This window comes from Nymphalis io, chromosome 7, assembly GCF_905147045.1.
Source record: "Nymphalis io chromosome 7, ilAglIoxx1.1, whole genome shotgun sequence".
In the NCBI taxonomy this organism is placed as follows: domain Eukaryota; kingdom Metazoa; phylum Arthropoda; class Insecta; order Lepidoptera; family Nymphalidae; genus Nymphalis; species Nymphalis io.
Window position 1 is genome coordinate 3,761,202 of NC_065894.1, and position 21,583 is coordinate 3,782,784.

The 21,583-nt window shown below is 37.8% G+C and overlaps 1 protein-coding gene across 3 annotated transcripts in view; it reads right to left on the minus strand.

Moving 5' to 3' along the window:
• Nucleotides 1–271: 271 nt before the first annotated feature.
• Nucleotides 272–21,583, minus strand: part of LOC126769392 (interference hedgehog-like) — a 52,411-nt gene continuing 31,099 nt past the window's right edge. For all 3 annotated transcript variants that reach the window (XM_050488146.1, XM_050488147.1, XM_050488148.1), the window contains exons 4-16: nt 20,118–20,312; nt 19,729–19,901; nt 19,302–19,503; nt 18,961–19,177; nt 17,097–17,227; nt 16,732–16,819; nt 15,938–16,044; nt 15,439–15,557; nt 9,330–9,486; nt 8,918–9,121; nt 6,331–6,508; nt 2,615–2,703; nt 272–2,408 (exon numbers count right to left, since the gene is read on the minus strand). In XM_050488146.1, coding sequence (XP_050344103.1) covers nt 2,286–2,408; nt 2,615–2,703; nt 6,331–6,508; nt 8,918–9,121; nt 9,330–9,486; nt 15,439–15,557; nt 15,938–16,044; nt 16,732–16,819; nt 17,097–17,227; nt 18,961–19,177; nt 19,302–19,503; nt 19,729–19,901; nt 20,118–20,312 — 1,983 coding nt within the window. In that variant the 3' untranslated portion in view covers nt 272–2,285. The remainder of the gene's footprint in view (nt 2,409–2,614; nt 2,704–6,330; nt 6,509–8,917; nt 9,122–9,329; nt 9,487–15,438; nt 15,558–15,937; nt 16,045–16,731; nt 16,820–17,096; nt 17,228–18,960; nt 19,178–19,301; nt 19,504–19,728; nt 19,902–20,117; nt 20,313–21,583) is intronic.

Here is a 21,583-nt window from a genome sequence, read left to right on the forward strand (position 1 = left end):
TTTGGAAGTCGAATTTTAATATTACATAATTCGTGTCTTACTCACAAACTTAACGGGATGACGTGAACAACTTGTAGTGAAATTTGACATAGACATAACTCTGGACCTGGATAAGTGTAAATGAGGAATCAAATACAATTATATTTAAGGTTCAAGCCCAGTTCTCTTAAAAAAAAAAGAATAATTTTATTTTCACTATATTTTTTTATAAATAGAACAAGTAAAACGATACCAATTTCCATATTACGTGCAGAAAGGTAAAACTACAAAGTTTTGTTTCATAATTTAGATTTATTTTGTTTACAAAAAGTTTCAGTCTGATGACGTTTCATACAGTCGATAAATCGTTTCACAATTTTTAACATAAAAAGTCTATTATAATATTATTTTACACAAAAAACATACAATTAGTTTATATAGTCTGTGACTCTTAAAAAATAATTTACGACGAGCGATATCAGCTTGTAACAGCTCGTTGGAAAAAACACTATTACCGGTTTAATACAAATTTTTTTTTACTAATTATAACTTGCATTACAATATCATATAAAATAACATTAATATCATAAGATATTAATAATTTACATCAATATAGTTAATAAAGTAAAAAGTGATCGATATGAAAGAACTAATCAATAATTTTCGTAACAAATATTAATTACGTGTGTATGACATTAATGTAGAAGAGTTTTATATAAATCATTGCCATTCTAAAAATATTTTTTTAATTAAGTTTATTATCTATGGCAGTATCACCCCTATTCAAACCGAATAAAGTTAATAAAAAATTTAAATTAAAACGGCACTTCAGTGATATGGACGAAGCAAAAAGTATTTATATAAAATGTAACTACAATGTTTTTCATCGCGCTTTTTTATATCGTAAAAATAAAACGAAAATACGACAGTCGGTCACTGTAAATAAATCCAATCTCACAACCATAAAAAAGATAATTTATTTGATTTATAAAATAAATTAAACCTACATAAATAAAAAACTGACGGAAATCGTATAATCTTGCTCGTGTTATTTACGTCAATAGTATTTTAAGTACGACGCCAAATATTCAGTCAAATATAGCATATATAAAAGAGCATGATACTAGTCATCTCATTTTGTATAAGATTTAAATCCGTAGACTTACTTTATCGGAAAATGTTCAATTCGAAAACTTTTAAAATTAGAACGAGTTTTATCCAATAATAATAATACGTAACGTTTTAACGAAGCGCTAATTGAATTAAATCACACACATCACATTTTATGTTTGTTCTGTCTTATAATATTAGCAACCTATTCAGAATTTTACAATTCATTTAACATAATTAAAATAACTTCATATTGCGTAATAGTTTCTAAATAAATGACATAAATGACAATGATACCAGAGTAAAAAATAACCGTTTTTTAAATGGCAATCTTCGTATTATAAAATTTACATTACCTTATATAATAAATAAATCAGCACTATTGGTGTCATTTTATCGCATCATAAATGGAGATGTTCCACAAAAATACTATTTTAAACCTATATATAAATGGGAATGCAACTTAAGAGTGTAATCAGACCTTTACAGTTAATAAGCGCTTATACAAAATTAAAATTGATGATTCGTTCAGAAGTGGCCTTTGACTTTTTACACCTTTGCAATTACATCAATAAAAAAAATGGAGGGCGATTATAAAGTAACTATTGGTAACTGTTAATGTTACCGTATTACTGGTAATACTGTTAATGTATCGTGTAGTAGTAAATATTATTACAAAATTGAACAATTCTATGATACTCCACTGAGTGATTTATGCAAAAGATGTTGTTTGTTTTGTTATTTAAAAGAAAAATACAGAAAATTGCCAGCATTGAAAAAAATATTAAAAAAAAATACAAACTTTTAGTAATGATAACAGTCTACTCGTTCAAAAATAAGGCCACTTGATTTAAAAAATACACACAGAAATTTTTACACCGTTCGGTTCAGTATTCAAAGACTCAATCCTAAACCTTAAATATAATTTATTCTAAATATTCACTAAAATCTAATAAAAGCAAGTAAATGCCAAAACACCGAATCCACACATCTCACGTAAAACATACACTAAAGAAGCAATAAATATATTTTTGTACTGTCAAGAGTCCACGCACTTCACGCGATAATTATCACAATAGAATTTTGAAGATATGAGTGTAAAACTACCAAAATGGTAGAATTATTAATCTAGCCACTGTCAATTAATTGCCAGTTCTTTTTATAATATTTATAGTCCACTTTTGATTGAGCTTGATTTACACATACTGCCTTGTTGAAGGTCCATTTTTCCTTGGATGTGGTAAAGTATCGTCGCTACTGGTAGTGTTGCCGCAATTGTTGTTGTGAATGAACGACATTTCTACTCCACCATCACCGCCCTAAGAACAGGTATTATTTAAAAAAAACAATGAATATTAAACATTATTAATAAGAAAATCGTTAAGAAAGGCTAACGTTAATATTAATGAAATTTGCCTTTACTTAATCTAAAAAAATATATACTATATTAAAAAAAAAGATGTATAATAACTTTTCAAAATAATACTCATCCTAATTATAAAATTCCTATTAAAGAGGAAAGTACCTCTCCATGCATAGGGTTAGCTGTAATGGTGATGGGCACTTTCGCTGGAAGGTAGCCGTTAGCACCGCCCTCCGGCGAGCCTTTCTCTTCTGAAAACAAATTCGTACATTAAAGTTGATTCGTGATACATGTCAGATAAGTTTTAAACCTTCAGATTTTATAAATCAATTAATACTTTATTTTATGAATAAGTATGTACCTTAATATTTTATATAATAATAATAATATCCTGGGACATTTTTCACACACGGCCATCTGATTCCAAATTAAGTTTAAATATACTTATATAGATAATTACACCCAGACTCAGGATAAACAGACATGTTCATACACACAAATGTCTGTCCTGGGTGGGAATCGAACCCACTACCTTCGGCGTTAAAGGCAAGTATCAACAAAGCAATCTACCAACTACGCCAACCGGCTCGTCACTTATATAATAACTACTAAAACAAACCCATACATATATAACTATATATTGCGGTTAACTAACCGCTGTAAAATAATGATAAGTATGTTAAAAAAACATTTACAAAACAGTCTTTAGTTTAATTCATGTAGATGTATCAAAAATATCTGCAAGAAGTTCAGCCTAATTAGTTTGATAGTACTGATTCAAAATTGACAAAATATGCGATTTAATTACTTATTAATAATAATTGATTATGAGTTTTTTTAATATTTTATGTATATAAAATAAATTAATTAAGTAGAAAGTTTCAAATAATTTGTTTAGTTATATTATTCTTATTACACCTAAAGCAAAAACATAACAAATATATAATATTTTATATTAAATCATCAATGATAAGTCGTACAAGAAACGAGTAACATTCGAAATATTAATATTCTATGCCTGTTTAAATATTTAAATTCCAAAGTGGAATGCAACGCATTGAATGCAATGTAGAGTAGAAGCCTCCTTAATATTCAATATAAACAAAAATAGCTGCATATTTTATATTCGGCAAGAATCTAGTACTCGTTAACAGAATGAAATTTTCCAATAAATACGTATTTAAATAGAAAAATTATTGAACGCACTTATGATTCCTCAAAATGTATATTTTAAGTACATATTATTTAATGATGTTGTAATGAAACCTCGGAATCGGACTCGGAGGAAGGAGACCAGTAAAAATTAAGCAACATAAGGAAACTTATCTCGAAAACTTCCTCTATCACTTGTACGAATCAATACACGAACCAATTACAATGATTAGTTTAATAATGAAACATCCTATTTCATTTTTGATAAATAATGGAATATAAAAGACTTTTCTTCTTTCAAATAGCTTGAAGCAGTGAGCGTAGCGAGCACTAAACAATAGAAGTCAAGACTGAGGGGTCAAAAGCTATACGAGCGATACTTTCGCCTATAAACTGTTGACCTCATTACTTGCAACTTGACACTTTATGGCATCTATTTTCGTTAATTTTACGAGCGGAATGTCTATGAGATTTTTTCTTTGATATCTGTAGTTTAGTAATATAATTTAATATCATAGAATGTATCCTTTTAACTTTTTTTTTATTTTTGAAATATACAAAATTAATAATAAGACAAGAAATTTATTTTATTTTGTGTAAATCAAATGTTTAACAATAATAGAAAAATGTCGCTTTGTTGGCGGGCGTTAGTAACTGCATCACAGTTTTACACTACTGCAGTTATTATCGTTCACATTTTGTTTCTGATCTGATATGATGGTTCTAAATAAAAATTATTATTAATTTTTATATACACGAATATAACATATATATAGAATATATTTATGCAACGAATATATATAATTAAAATAGAAATTTAAACAATTAAATCAAAGGTAAAATGTATAATTCGAGAAAAAAAGAGATATTTGTTCTATATTAATTCTGTAAACTATAAATCTGAAGAACTGTTTGCGAACATATTCCAATGATTACATAAAAATTGTAAAGTACTGCCGTGTGTAAGCGAAGCAATTTTTTACAGTGGAAAATGAAAACCTACTCGTAACACTTAAACGTACACAAAACACGTCCGTTACGCCTCCAATCGTTCGTTTATCGAAACACATTCGTTCTTCCGGACGTTTATTACTCCCTGTATCGGTCGTTCATTTATTCATTCATTCGCTCCTCGCTTTACCGGTTATGAAATTCCAATATGGGCGAAGATTAATAATTGACACAAAAGGTATAGGCGTACTAAAGTGATATACAGGATTTAAACGGGAGAGTTATGGATGGGATAAAGCAGATACATACGAAATCCAATTCAAACGCTAATAAACTTAGGATGAATCGAGGCATGGCATTTATCTGGCTTTCCCTTTCGTAAATTCAATACAAAACCATTCGCGCATTTGCGGAAATTTTATACTTTCAATTTGAAACAAAAAATGGTGATTCGTTACCATTGCTGAAAATTATACCTTTTTAATTGATATTATTTGTCTTGATTAAGTGATACCATTATATGTTTGAAATATGTGTATTGTAAATGGATATTTGTTTCTTTATAACATTTAAAATGGATTTGTTCCCTATTGTTAGTTCTCGGAGTTAAAGTTATATGCAAACGTATACAACAAACAAGTTTCCCTATATCGAGGGGAACATGAGCCAACTGTACTCCGGCGGACTAATTTCCTCAGAAACAACGATATGAATGTCCGCAGAAAGCACTTCCCACTATAATCACAGTTCTTATCCTAAACAAACAATCCTACCCCTAGCTTCTGTAAACAAGAGTCCGCCAAAGCGACAGCCCCTAGGAACTTATATTTTTATTAGCATTTACAATCTGGTACTGAAAATGTTTTTATACAAACAGAAAACCGAGCAAGGAAAAGTTTCCTGTGTTAAACCGTCGCGACATGATGAGAGCGAAATGTTTATTTTTAGACAAACACACACACATACGCACACGTGGAACTGAAGTTTACAAGTGTAGTTGTGGGTGACAACATTGCCAGAAGTGTTTCTACGAAGTACCCAATTAGGCGAGCGTTTGTCGCGGCACGATAACCGTATGTTTAATTTTATGAATTTTATATCTGTTGCAGACATTGCAAACATTGTTCGAGAATGTTAATTTACGTATTCGAATAACCAGAACAGTCATCTAGCCAGATATCTCTCTATGTAACAGCCTGTGTATGTCCCACTGCTGGGCCAAAGGCCTCTTCTCCCTATTTGAGGAGAAGGTTTTCGAGCTTATTACACCACGCTGCTCCAATGCTGGTTGGTGGAATACACATGTGGCAGAATTTCAGTGAAATTAGACACATGCAGGTTTCCTCACGGTGTTTTCTTTCACCGTAAAGCACGAGATGAATTATAATCACAAATTAAACACATGACAATTGAGTGGTGCAGCGGGTTTGAACCCACGATCATCGGTTAAGATTTACGCGTTCTTACCACTGGGCTATCTCGGCTACTTATTAATTATTGAAGTGCTAATTTTTAACTATCACTCACATAACACTAACTTGAATTTCTACCGACACAATAGCCGTAATAATTGAGAACCTATATTTGGTAGCAATAGAAGAAGTATTAGCACGAGAAGTATTACCGTAGACGTAAAACTTTACCAGATACCCACTCACTCTGGTTCCTTAGAGTGAAATATATAATTTGGTTGGATGGACGTCGAGATCGACCAAAGTAAACATTCGCAGCACCCACTGCGAATTAAAATGTAACGAGATGCACAATGTACTCACTGGGCGTGGGGCGGCGCGCGCGCCGGCACAGCAGCAGCGTGACGGCGAGCAGCAGCAGCAGCGCCGCCACGCCCGCCGCGCCGCCCGCCGTCACCAGCGCGGGCGGCCCGCGCTCCTCCTCCTTGGGCGCCGACTCCGTGCTGCTCGCCGCGCCCACGGCTCGCTGCGTCTTCGCGATCTGATTTACGTTGATCGGAGTTATGTCTAGTCATTTATTATGGATTAATAATACGATGCATTTTATAGAAACATTTCTGGTGTAAATATTGTTCTCGAATGTCACTTCGGTTCAGTATCGACCCGCGAACTTTATTTTCTCGCAGCTCGACAGCTTACACGCCGTTTAACTTTATCAAATAATCTCGCTTGTTGTTTCGCACAAAGAGAATCAACCGCTCGTGTATGAAATTATTTTGGTTAAGATTTCAATATCATTTCGAAATAGTAATTATTATTAAGTGAACTGTATTAATTTTTTAATTTCGAGAATTATGAATCGATATCGTTATTTTCACGTTTCGTTTTTTATTAGGATAACAAAGCCATCGAACGAATATTACCAGTGACAGTTTTTCCTAGCAAAATTACACTTTGACGATACATAATTTTCTAAAAAACCTTAAATAAATACAATATATGGAACGATGTAAATAACATTAATTAATTAAGAAACAATGTTTAGTTTTATAACATATAGCGAAAACTGAGTAACAGAATCGTATTTACCCTAATTATTTATTAACTACATAGCAACGCACGGTTGCGGTGATGAGAACATTCCAATAACCTCAAATACTCCCTTAATTGCGCGTTTCCTTTTATATCAATGGTTCTCAATCTATGAACACTGTTGACCCATTAAGTCGTTTTAATGTACTTCGACAAAATTCAGAACTATAACAATTAAATATATTTTAAAAGTATTTAATGCTGATACAAATATGCTAATACTTCCAGATTACAGTATAATCGGATGTCCAATATTATGACAAGATAATTAACATTTTAACATTTCCACCAAAACTTACGTTACGGGCAATCACTTGTCAAACGGCGGAATTATTTGTACACCTATATAACAATATCATTTTTCTCGTTGGATACTTGAATTATTCGGCGAACCGTATCTCAAAAGTTCACAATGTAAGTGTTACGCGCAACAAAATAATAAGAAGGATTAAGCAAAATTGATAATACTTTATATTTCGCATGGATGAATCCAGATTAAATTTAAAAATAAAATATTGTATGAATAATTACATAATATTTTTGGGTCAGTCAACACGAATAAAAAGTGAAATGTAAAATACCACTAGTCGTTTTACACTAAAATCATAGATATAAGATCGCTTGTCGAGAGGGCGTGTAAGGGATGCGCGGGTGAATTCTGAAAATTTTCTAGCTTTGGCGCGTAGTTTTACCTAACATCAAAAATTTTGGGAAACACTGTTTTATATCTATATTTTTATAAATACGCTATTCTATGAAAGGCGGAACGATACATACAAACGCAACGAGTGGGCTTTTCCTTATACTACGAGTATATATAAGATTAATGAAACAAATGTAGATACAAAAATTATTAAGTACAACTAGTATTACGCAAAACGATTTTATCGTCCATATAGTGTTTTACTAAAATCTCTGTTACAAAATATCAATCATATAACCACGCTTTTAAGCTTGTGATTCCAATTAAAATAATACTACTTTATATGTAAATATTATTATTATGAAACTGAAAATTACGTTTAAATACTAGACATTACAAAATATCTTGAAATTCCCAGATTAAATAACATAAACTGTAAAAAAATTGGAAAGTTTTTTTTAATGTTCGGAATAATACGATTAAATGCTCCAAGACAATTCAATTAATAGCGTTGTATTTATGTGATGTTTAAAGACAAACAAACAACAAGTGACATTATTTTACTGGTGGTAGGACAAGCACGTCTAGGTAGGTACCACCCACTCATCAGATAATTTACCGCAAAACAGCAGTACTTGGAATTATTGGGTTCCGGTTTGAAGGGTGAGCGAGCCAGTGTAATTATAGGCACAAGGTACATAACATCTTAATTCCCAAGGTTGGTGGCGCATTGACGATATAAGCGATGGTGAACATTTCTTACAATGCCAATGTCTATGGGCGTTGGTGACCACTTACCAACAGGTGGCCCATATGCTCGTCCGCCTACCTGTACTATAAAAAAATATCTGTATGATAAAATTTCCTATACAACTTTTTAACATATATGTAGGTTTCGCCAATCTAATTGTTTTGTGTAACATTCACCTTAAAGTTACAATTGTTATATTTGAAGATATATTAGTTGATCATAGACAAACACAGTTACTTTTTGTTTCATTGTGTTATATGTTCTGTTGTCTTTTACCGAGGGCAAGTTTAATCTTTGACTTTCCAGCAGGACAACATAGACTATTCAAATACCCCCTAGCTTACCCCCTCAACTTACGACTCCTGTTCATCGTTTTTACTCTCCAAAATACTGAACATTTACTTCGGCAGCTCACGGCGATGAATGTGGCCTGAATGTGAACGAGCAACGAAGCAACAACTGACCAGGATCGCGCTGAAGTCGGAGGGCGCCTGCGCCGAGTAGGCCTGCAGCTTGAGCTCGTAGGCGGTGTCGGGCGCCAGGTGCGCCAGCTGCAGGCCGCGCGCCGCGCCGCGCGCCGTCACCTTCTCGTAGGCGCCGGCCGACGACACCGCGCGGTAGTACACGTAGAAGCCCTCCGCCTGCACGCCCTGCCCGTGCGCCGCCCACTGCGGACACGCCACGTCACACCTCGTCACACCTCGTGCGTCGTACCGTTCATCATGTATAGCACATCTGTAGCTACGCTGTGCAAACTGCACCTGCATCCTGATCGACTGATATATTAATAGGAAAACTACACGCGACAAATAGCCTACACACATTTAATAAACCATTGCTTGCTTATTTTAAAGAAACTTTGATATTATTACTTACCGTCCAATTGATTTGGATGCTGTGAGGTGACAATGCAATAGCTTTATCGAGGACCGGAGCTCGGGGGCTCTGAAAGCCGCCACGTTGTAAATAGAACTTGCCACTACTCCTCCCAAGTTTGTTATCTTGGTTTGAATACACTGCCGCTATACGGAACCTAGGAATAGATTCAATAATATCCGTTATTAATCAACAAATCCATTATGGCCCAGCGGTTAGAATGCATGAATCTTAACCGATGATCGTGGGCTCAAACCCGGGCAAGCACCACTGAATTTTTATGTGCTTAATTAGTGTTCAAATTCATCTCATGCTTGGCGGTGAAGGAAAACACCTGCATGTATCTAATTTTACTGAAATTCTGCCACATGTGTGTTCCACCAAACCGCATTGGAATAGCGTGGTGGAATAAGCTCCAAACCTTCTCCTCAAAAACGAAGAGAAGGCCTTAGTCAATGGGACTGTTACTGTTGAATCAAAAAACACAAAAATTGCTAAATTTCGATTGGTTGAATAGATCAGTGAGGTAACTTAATACAATAAAGAAATAATATATCCGCATTATTCTACCGTCTAGCAGAATAGAAGTATTTATAAACTAGTAAATGTCCCACTGCTGTGCTATCGCATCCTGTCTTTGTGAGGACAATAATAATTGTTAGTAGATACACATACAGGTTTCCTCACGGTGTTGTATTTCGCTGAAGAGCATGAAATGAATTTTAAACATATAACAAGCACATAAAATTTCGGTGGTGTTTTTATACAGGGTTATTAGTAATTCGACGTATTCCCGTAAGGAGATAGGTGATATCCGACGGGAATACGTCGAATTACCAATAAGTCTGTATAAACTTAATATTCGGTTCAGATTTTGCGTTTTCTAACCGCTAGACCCTCTCGCCCCTAATCTACGTAAAGTAGACCCTGTAGTAGTAGATGCAAATTTAATCATACACCAATTCGAACATTACACCGCATTTGGATATCAGCTGCACTTTTGAGAGCCAATTATATTAATTACTAGTAACATACATATTACACATATTAGACATGCATATTAGATATAAAATTATTGTTTTATAAGTTCTTATGTAAATGCTTTATATGCATGTTATAAGTGTGCTTTTAAAAATAAATAAATAAACATGAACCCCAAATAAGCCTACGTTTTTCACCTAACACTAGGTCATCCCCCCTACACACGAAGATGCTTTGCCCATCCAAGGCGGAACGAGGTGGGCTTTGCTTCCGGTGTGGTGTCGAGGGCGACAAGTCTTCGACCTGCACTGGAAAGCTGCACTGTGCAGTATGTGCGGACGCTGGAAGACCCTCTGGGCACGTGATGGGCTTGGGAGAGTGTAACCCTCTTATCACAAAAGGAAAGATGGTATTAGGCAATCACACCATCACAAACGTCGGACGGCGCCAGGCCGATGAGGAAGCAGCCATGTCAACATGAGCGACAAACTCAGCTTCCTCCAGACGAACGTCAACCACTGCGCCGGGGCTCAGGACCTGCTTCTGCAGTCCATGGCGGTGTGGCAAATCGACCTGGCTGTGGCCTGCGAGCCCTATTTCGTCCCTCCCTTATCTCACTGGGTAGGGGACTTGGACGGCACCGTGGCAGTCCTCACTCGGAGCGGTACGGGTCCTTCCCTCTCACTCATTGAGAGGGGCTCGGGCTACGTAGTGGCAGGGTGGGGAAAGTACGTAGTAGTAGGAACGTACTTCTCCCCCAACCGCGGCCTGGCGGAGTTCGAGAGCTACCTCGGTTCTGTCAGAGCTGCGGTGTCCAGGCAGTCGCCGAAACCGATAGTGGTTCTCGGTGACTTCAACGCGAAATCACGTGCCTGGGGAAATCCTGTCACGAATCCGCGAGGGAGGGCTGTCCAGGTGTGGGCCCTACTCTCCAGCCTGTCCCTACTTAACAGGGGGGCAGGTGCACACCTGCGTGAGGCAGCAGGGAGGGTCCGTGTTGGACTTATCATTCGCTATGCCTGTCGCGGCGCGCAGAGTGAGAAATTGGAGAGTGGAGGAGGAGGTGGAGACTCTGTCGGACCATAGATACATCCGGTTTGAGATCTCAACCTTTTGCAGGCCAGCGGACCCTCTGAGGGTGCCAACCACGCTCCCCAGGTGGTCCCTTGGCCAGCTGAATCGTGAGCTGGTCAGGGAAGCTGCTATCGTGCAGCGGTGGGGTTCCGCGGAAAGGAGGGAGGGTGCCAGTGTCGAGTAGCTGGCGGACCGCATGCGCAGCGCTCTAAAGCAGGTGTGCGATGCGGCCATGCCGAGGACCCGGCGCAGGATACCGCGCCGCCAGGTATACTGGTGGTCGCCCGAAATAGCGGAGCTTCGGGCGACATATAACCGGGCGCGGAGGGCATACGTCCGCTGTTGCAGGCACAACGGCCTCGACGCGGACTTGGAGGGACGGCTGTGGGCCACTTATCGCCAGCTGAAAAAGGAGCTGCAGCAGGTGATAAGTCAAGCTAAGGACAGAGCAAAGGAGGAGCTTCTGGTGGGCCTGAACAGGGACCCGTGGGGACGCCCGTACCGTGGTGTGCGAGAAAAGTTCCGCACACACGGTGCCCCTGCGACGGAAACGTTGCCGCCGGATCTCCTCCTGCGACTGGTTGGTGAATTATTTCCCCAACCAAGCGAACACGTCCCACCAAGTATGCCCCCTCGCTCTGTAACAGATGACAGTGCCGCTCCACCACACGTTACGGAGCGAGAGATGGAGATGGCCCTCGATCGATTGAGGGCCAGAACCACAGCGCCGGGTCCGGACGGGGCTCCAGGGCGTGTTCTGCGTGACGCTCTGGAACATCTAGGTGGGAGGCTTCGGAAACTGTATGATGAATGTCTTTCCAGTGGGCAGTTTCCGAAGTTGTGGAAGGAGGGAAAGTTGGTTCTGTTGCCGAAGGAGGGGCGTCCACTCGATTCTCCTTCGGCATATAGGCCAATTGTGCTGCTGAATGAGACGGGCAAGCTCTTCGAGAAGATCCTCGCAGCCCGTCTTATTCAGCACCTCAACGAGGTGGGGCCGGGTCTTTCAGAGGCTCAGTACGGGTTCAGGGAGGGTCGATCAACCATTGACGCCATGGACGCCCTAAATACCTGGACCACGGAGGCGATGGCCCGAAGGGATATAGTCCTGGCGGTATCGCTGGACGTAGCGAACGCCTTCAACAGTCTTCCCTTCGAGACTATAAGGGAGTCACTCCGATACCACGGGGTGCCTTTCTATCTCAAAAGGCTGTTGGGGGCATACCTCCGGGACCGAGTGCTCCTCTGGGAGGGGGGCGATGGGCGACTTGTCCGGCGTTGGGTAGGCAGCGGCGTTCCACAGGGGTCGGTACTCGGCCCAATCCTGTGGAACGTTGGATTCGATTGGCTCCTGAAGGCCCCTATCCTTCCTGGGATGAGGGTAATGTGCTACGCGGATGACACCCTCATCACGGCGACGGGGCGGACCTTTCAGGATGCGGCCCGCCTGGCCGAGGTCGGAGTGTCGCTCACAATGGACCGGATTGGGATGCTGGGCTTGAGGGTCTCTGTCACAAAAACAGAGGCCCTTCTATTCCACGGTCCACGTCGGGATCCCCCTCGAGGGGCGTCTATCACCGTCCAAGGGACGGTGATTAAAGTGCAAGCCCAGATGAGGTATCTGGGCCTGATCCTGGATGGAAGATGGAGCTTCAGGCAGCATTTTATCCAACTCGGCCCGAAGCTTATAAGCGCTGCTGCCGCCCTGGGCCGCCTCCTACCGAATGTAGGAGGCCCGGAAACACCATGTCGGCGTTTATACGCTGGCGTGGTACGCTCCATGGCGTTGTACGGTACACCCATTTGGGAGGATGCTCTCACCGCTCGCAACAGAGCTCTTCTGCGGAGGCCGCAAAGAGTCATAGCGGTGAGAGCAATACGTGGGTACCGTACGGTGTCATGGACGGCAGCGACACTTCTCGCGAGCGATCCGCCCTGGGAACTCCAGGCGGAGGTGCTTGAGGAAGTGCACCGGTTCCGGGTGGAAACGAGGTCAAGCGGCGTCCGTTCAGGGTCGGCGGAGCTTGAGCGAGTCAGGGCCCTAGCCCAGCGAGCCTTGATTCGCAGGTGGGAGGAGGACCTGAGGTCCCCCTCGGCAGGCCGTGACAGTGGAGGCGGTCCGCCCCCACATGAGTCGCTGGGTGGAACGGAGTCACGGCACACTCACATTCAGGCTGACGCAGGTACTTACCGGACATGGTTGTTAAGAAAGTACCTGCACCGGATAGCGAGGCGGGAGGTGACACCCTCCTGCCACGAGTGTGGTGCGCCTTCGGACACAGCGTGCCACACTCTGATAGAGTGTGCCGCTTGGGGACCTCAGCGCCTGTCCCTGGCGGCCTTAGTCGGTGAAGATCTCTCGCTGCCAAGTGTGATAAACGCCATGCTTGGTAGCGAGAAGTGCTGGTTGGAGACGGTCTCCTTCTACGAAAATGTCATGTCGCAGAAGGAGGCAGCGGAGCGAGAGTGTTGCCGGGGTTAGGGGGTCTTTGTACCCTGAGAACCCCCTAGGATTTGGAGGCCTGCAGAGGCGGGCCAACCGTCGGGGCGTCACGGTAGTATGCGCAAGCGATCCCGTGCCGCCTCTCGAAATGATAAAAAGGTCATCCCCCCTAAAACGCAGGCGAAGCCACAGGCAAACGATGATATTATATATATTATACGGTTAGGAACGACTTTTACACATTTAATGAATATTTTAATTGGCGATAGATTTGCACTCGTCGGGAGCAGTACCACCAACTCATCTGTTATTCCACTGCCTAACCGCAATGCTATTTAATGATTTGCTTCGTGGTGGTCACTTACCAACAGGTTTATTTTACTGCCTTCGTATTATTACAATAATCTACAAGCTTGCTTAAAAGCACAGACCCTGGACTCCTAATTTCAAATTTAGGGTCGAGTCAATAAAAATATTGGGATTTTCAGTCGTGTAATTCTCAGTAGCAGTCCGGGGTCTGATAGCTGGCAGTGTTTACACCCCGTATTCCAGAAGGCACATAAAGCCGTTGCAAGTCCCATCGGATTAGAAGAGTAAAGGAATTAGGTGTGCACTTGTTTTTGCGTCCACTCATGTGCACTATAATATGTAAGGCGCAAATGGCTAGTGTCCCTTGAGAATGGCTACCGTGGAACATATTGTTATGAATTAATAAAGCATTGAAGTAATTCAAATAATGTTAAGTTTATAGCTTAGCATTAAAATGAATTCAAACGAAAACATTTAAGCCAATTTGTAAAAACATATGGATGTGTATAATTTATATCCCAATTCGCTGAAAAATTGAACATCGAATTTTCTATATTAATGGCTAACAGTTGTTTTCCGCTAATATAAACCAGCAGAAATTTGATTATCGACAATAAATAGGTTTACTATCTCGATCCGAAAATAAATCTATTTACTTGCACAGCATTGTGGTTTAGCAATTACTAAATCGCAATTAAAATTTCAGAGTAACAAACAACAACGAAATTGTATTTTTAAAATAAACACATAATACAATGCTGTTTGTTTTAGGTTTAATTAATTGAATCCACATTAAATAAAGTTAGAAATATATGTACATATATATACTAAATATATACTAGCTGCCAGTCCTGACATAATAAATTGATTGAATTAAGTTTGTATACCCGCATTTATTTCATAACGCCTGACCTATCTTCACCATAGTAAATAGTTTTGTGCTATATTCTTAAGTTTTTCTATTTTTATTTTTTATATATATAATAATATTCTGGGATATTATTCACACACGGCCATCTGATCCCAAACTAAGCAGAGCTTGCACTATGGAACCCAGACAATACATAATCATATAGATAATTACACCCAGACTCAGGACAAACAGACATGTTCATGCACACAAATGTCCTGGGTGGGAATCGAACCAACCTTCGGCGTGAAAGGCAAGTTTCTACCAACCACGCCAACCAGCACGTACTTAGTCATTATTGATTAACAATAAATAACAGAAACTGTACTTGAACTAGTGCGACGATATCTAAACACTCTCATCACATAAAACTTTAAAGTATTGCCAATACTTACTTGTAATATTTATCGGGAGTAAGTCCGTCAATCTCAAATGAGTGTATGTGAGCGGGAATATCATTATTTTCGGTGTGCCACTGGATGTTTGAAGAATTCGTCACTTCTCTGTACTGGACCTAAAGTTGGTATTAATAAGTCGGCATTAGATAAGATTTATAGAAATATTAAAATATTTGATCGATTTCTTTTAATACTTTTAAATTTTTATTTAGTTAAGTATTTAGTTTGAACTTTAAGTCATCTTTTAAAACAGATTTTTTAAAGCTGGCCTTATAAATTTAATCTTTGCCTATACTCAATAAAAAAATAAAACATATTTAGAACATTTACGAGATATATAATAGACTTGACACAATGTTGACAAATTAGATTGTTTAAAGGTAGATCTTTAGACGCGTCTTAAGATCCATATATAAATATTATAATTTCATCTTTTAAGCAAATTAACATGATATCAATTTGCCATATGCCACATATAACAATTAAAATTACTTACTTTGTAGAACTGTATAGGAAGGCCGTGATTGTCATGAGACCAAGATACCATTACACTTTCATCCGACAGGCGGGTTACGTTCGGTCGAGAAGGTGGAATCAAAACCGCTGCAACAAGATAAAATATTAAAGTATAAGCCTGTGAATTTCCCAAAGCGGCGAGCATTTCTCCCTTTGAGGAGAAGATTTGGAGCTTATTCTAACACGCTGCTCCAATAGGGGTTGGTGACATATGTGGCAGAATTTCAGTGAAAGTAGACATATACACCCTTACGATATTTTCCTTCGCCGCTGAGCAAGAATTATTAAAAAAAAAATTATAAATACAAATTAGGAATATGAAAATTTAGTGGTGCCAGGCTTTGAGTTCCCGATCATCGGTAAAAATTCACGCGTTCTGGGCAACTTGTATTGGAGAAGTGTGGTTGAACAAGCTTCTCGTTAAGTAGAGAGAAGATCTTTTATGGGGAATGGGTCATTAACTCTTTAATTTTTTATAGAAATAAAGAATATTTTACTGAACAATAAAAACTATTTGAAGCGGGTTTAAATAGATTTAAGTATTTTTGCTTAGATTTCATATACTTATCTAACTAAGACGCCGGAACAACGGTCTAAACTAAGAAGCCGGAACAGTACTAAGAAGTCTGGAATCCAGGCTAAAATACTAGACAAGTATTGTCTTAAAGGCATAACAAAGTACAACTCGTTCTGGTTACAATGTGTTGGATAAGTTAAATTAGTTTTTGTTTTATTTAAGTAATCGTGAGTTTTTTAGAATAAAAAATAAAATACCTTTATGTTTTCTTGAATTTTTCCTATTATGTCTCTTTGGAGGCTGTGAAGATATGTGCATCGTCTTCGGGGTCTCCGCTGAATAATCCTGTAATTTTCGTTTAATTACAATACATACCCAATTTGTACTAAGAATGCAAAATCACGTGCAGATTAGGTGCAATAATAAAATGTATCCATAGAAAAAAAAAATATTCGGCTTCGTACAGCCAGTCCAGGTCGGTACCATCGAAACATCACTTATTCTACCACTAAAAAGCACTACTTAGTAATGTAATTACAGGCACTAAGGCAGGCATTTTTTAGTTCCGGAGGTCGATGCCAAATTATATGTGGATACAACTTATAAGAAAACAATAGAGGACCTGGTCAGAGATCTGCACGGGCACGACGGTGAGCAGCGCGGCGTCGTACGCACAGCCAAGCGCGTTGCACGCGAAGCACTGCACGATACCCGCGTGACGCTTCTCCACACGTTGGATCACTAGCTCAGAGTCTACGGACGATAAACAATAACCAATGACATCGCGAAGTGTTGAGAGCGTTATCCAAAAGTTTTACAGTCTGTTAATTAAACTCAATAAATCAATCGTTAAATTGCCCAGGCTAGCAATTTAAAAGTTCTAGTATGTTCGATTCATTTGATTCCCGTATTTACTGCCGCCAATGGCAGTAAAAGTTACGCTTATTTTAAAAGGCTACATTCAGATTTCAAGCTATAAGTTATGCATGCATTGAAATAACCTTACTTTTCTAATAAATATTAATCATTAATTATAAGTTTATTTAGGTCGGTTACCATACTTAAGAACCCTATTCTATGGTTTAAAAACTTTTAATATCATATTGATCATACCAATGCTATAAAAGTTCGTTTTATTAAACATAGTACCCCCTATGTTATCGTAAAAACGTTTATATATTCATTTATAGAATCTTCATTGATTTTAGTATGAGATTAAAATTTCAAGACGCACTACCCATCGTTACATCGAAACTTTTATTGTATAATCTAATTAAACCTTTACCAACCAAATATCAAGTTTGTAATAAGTATTATTATTACGTTTAAAATCATTTAGATAAGCTTAAATGCAGGTTAAATTGAGGTCAGAGAAAAAGTCTCTAATTATGAACAAGGATAGAGAAGAAAGCTTCGAGTCCGAGTCAGCTTTAAATAACTTCTTTAAAGTTACTTGAGCTAGCACTTTTGAAGTTAGTTCATTGTCGTAAACAATACAAGGAGTTAATAATTACAGTTGAACTTGATTAGCGTTCATTCCATTTTGTTTGTAACTTTATTCATTTAGTCATTACCAATTACAATTGTATTAAAAACCCGCCTTGCTTTATTTATTTTTACATTACTCAAGGTTTATACAGTATTTTGTTTATTTATCAATTAAGACATTGTCTTAAGGCGAGTGAAGCTCGCTGATCTCTTGTATAAGTTTTATTTATATTTCAATTTTAATACCATCTAAGATATTTTAAAATCATTATTCGAAAGTAATATAAATAAAAATAAGTTTGAATGTATAGAACCGTTTTTCTATTAAGTATCATAAAATATTTGTTAATATAGTGATTTTGTTATTAAATAAAAATAAATAAATATTAATTGACAAAAAACACAGAACTCTTGAATCGATCTTTTGTTAAATTCTACCTTAAACGCTAGACTGGACGAAATTAGTATTATAAGCAATATTTATAATTTTTATACTAATTAGCATAAAGCTGCGTATAAATAACGAGGGTTTGCCGTGCGTTATGTATACGCAGCTTAAAGATATATAGATAATAAAGGTACTATGAATATTGATTATAAAAGCCGAGATGGCCCTGTGGTAAGAACGCGTGAATCTTAACCGATGATCGTGGGTTCAAACCCGGGCAAGCATCACTGAATTTTCATGTGCTTAATTTGTGATTATAATTCATCTCGTGCTTTACGGTGAAGGAAAACATCGTGAGGAAACCTGCATGTGTCTAATTTCACTGAAGTTCTGCCACATGTGAATTCTACCAACCCGCATTGGAGCAGCGTGGTGGAATAAGCTCCAAACCTTCTCCTCAAAACGAGGAGAGGAGGCCTTTAGCCCAGCAGTGGGACATTCACAGGCTGTTACGGTACGGTACGGAATATTGATTTAAGCCAATTCGATTCAAAAATGCTATTATTATTGTATATGTATATTTACGCTACTTATTTACGTGTTCACTTACCTGTGGCTTTAATGTCTTTTCCAGTTTTAATCAGCTCAGCGTTTAGGACCCAATGAATAATGGGCGCTGGTTGTCCGTGCGGGATTCCGCATGTGATACGCGCTTCAGAACCCTCACTAGCATTAGCGCTGCCAGCGGAACCCTCCCAGTGCGGAGGTTGAAGAGCTATGACTTTCCATAGCCGGCGAATACCGTTCGCCGAGCAGGAGTAGATGCCCTAATAAATCATACTCACGTATATAATATAAGTAGCAAACGGATAAATTTAATACTAACTATTATGCTAAGTCATACATTTTAATTGATTATTCTTAAGTTTAATTATGAAACTTTATAATAACCTCGTGCTCATTACTAAACTGTTCCACGACAAGACTGTGTGAATTTCCAGGTATAATATCAGTGCCTTTACTCCACTCGATCCGTGGTGGTGGTGTTCCCACGAGTCCGCACCATAATCTCAACGTATCCTCTGGTGCAACTGGTACAGTGAGCACACCCTCTTTGTCCACTGTCCCTACATATTCAGCTGATTCGAGAAATCTGTTGAGCAAAACTCATCAAATCAGATAGTTTAACAATACGAGCATATATATATTAATATAGAATTAAGAAGAACGACAACAAATTAATCAATAACTATATTTTTTTTTATAATTTATTTATTGCATACTAGTTTGGCAAAATTTAAAGAATCGTTTAAATATTATTGCTGATTTATATTTGGATTAAATCTTCATTGTTTGAAGTGTTACCCTTGAAACTTACCTAAGTCCGTCGTGCCCTTCATGTTGAACTTTCAGGTAAGTCCTCTCAGGTAAATCAACGGTTTGATCACTGATATCATTGGTAGCCATGCAGCCATATGTACCACTATCTTCTATTGTAGCGTTATTTATAACAAGAACGCCATTAGGAGTTTCTATTGATTTTCTGGCACCCTAAAATAATCACCATTACTTTTAATTAAAAAATTGATAGAATGAAATAACATTAATGTTTCACTAACAGCCTGTAAATCATCCACTGTTAGGCTGAGGCCTACCTTCCTCTTTAAACTTTTCCAAGTAAGGTAATCGGAACACCATTTAATTTCTTCTAAAAATTAACAAACTATTGTTTAACCAATCTGGGGTAATATATAAAGTTCAACAAACCGCAGACGTTTCCTTCCACCAGCTCAACCTAGCTGGAGGCTCAGAGAGTGGTTCCTTGCAATGTAACACTACAGTGTTGTGGAGTGGAGCAGTTATAACTCGCCTCTCTTGAGTATTCTTATGAAGATCAATCTTTGCGATTGAAAGTCGTGCAGGAATTGACACTAAAATGATTGATCCATACCACACAATGCACTGAAAACAATATTTATCGTAAATATGTATATTTAAAAAAAAAAACTTTAAATATCGCACACATATTTGATATTGTTTTTCAAATCCTCGCTTAATATGTATTTTTTCAGTCAATGACATCACATATAATCATTTTCAATGAAAGACGCTATTTCAGTTTATATTATACACCAAGATTTATTCGTCATCAATAGCTAATTCTATTATAATTGCAAAAGTAAATGTGTCCCTTTGTCTAATACACTTTCACGGTTAAATGGCTGAACCGAATTACATTAGCCTACAAGGCAAAGGCCTAGGGGCACTATTAACCGAGAGATCCTACCTAGCCAAAAATAAATAAATAAAAATAATATAATTTTACTCAAACCGCTTCGGAATAGGGACCTCAAATCACAAAGTGACTAGGGCCTTGGATCTCTAAATCCGTGCCTGAATTTGATGAATTTTTTATGATGCAGGCTTGAACTCCAAGTAAAGACATAGCCTCCATTTTTATACCTAAAACCAGCCCCTAACAAACGGTGAAGCCGCCGGCGAAACTACTTTTTACACATAAAACAAACGTTACTAAAATTAAAATATATATATATATATATATATATATATATATATATATATATATATATATATATATATATATATATATCTGTGGGTATTTCGTACCAATAATAACCGCAAAAAAAACGTTAACAAAGTATAGCTTTTAACCATGTTCAAGCAAAATTTAACAAATAAATCGTTTTTGTTTACAACGAAATACGTATGTGAACTGGATCAGTGAATTGGAAATGTAATTATTTCTTGTTCAACCAATTTAAGGTCTGGCTAATTGTTTTCTGTAAGAATTCTTTACGATAATTATTCTCGAAAACTTGGATCGATTTCAGCATTCTTTCGTCTTTTCTCTTGTCGTTGACTCGATACTATTGAATCTCATTCCTGGAATACTTCGACGAATCCATTGTAGCCGAAATGTGGTCGGACTGATTGGCTTCTGGTTAAATATATTTATTAAATAAATAAAAAACATTTGGTATTCAATCAAATTAACAATCGAATGAAACATTATTATTCTTCGTTATTTGAAATGACTTATTCACTTAAAAGGCGACATGTAATAACTGATCAGTTTGATTAATTAATGTAAAGAACTATGTCCCCAGTTTTTAGCTGTCAGATAATAGAAAATCTAAGAAATGTGAACTAAGAATAAATATGAATTTTGATAAAAATATATGTATAATCTTAAGTATTTGTGTTATTCTTGT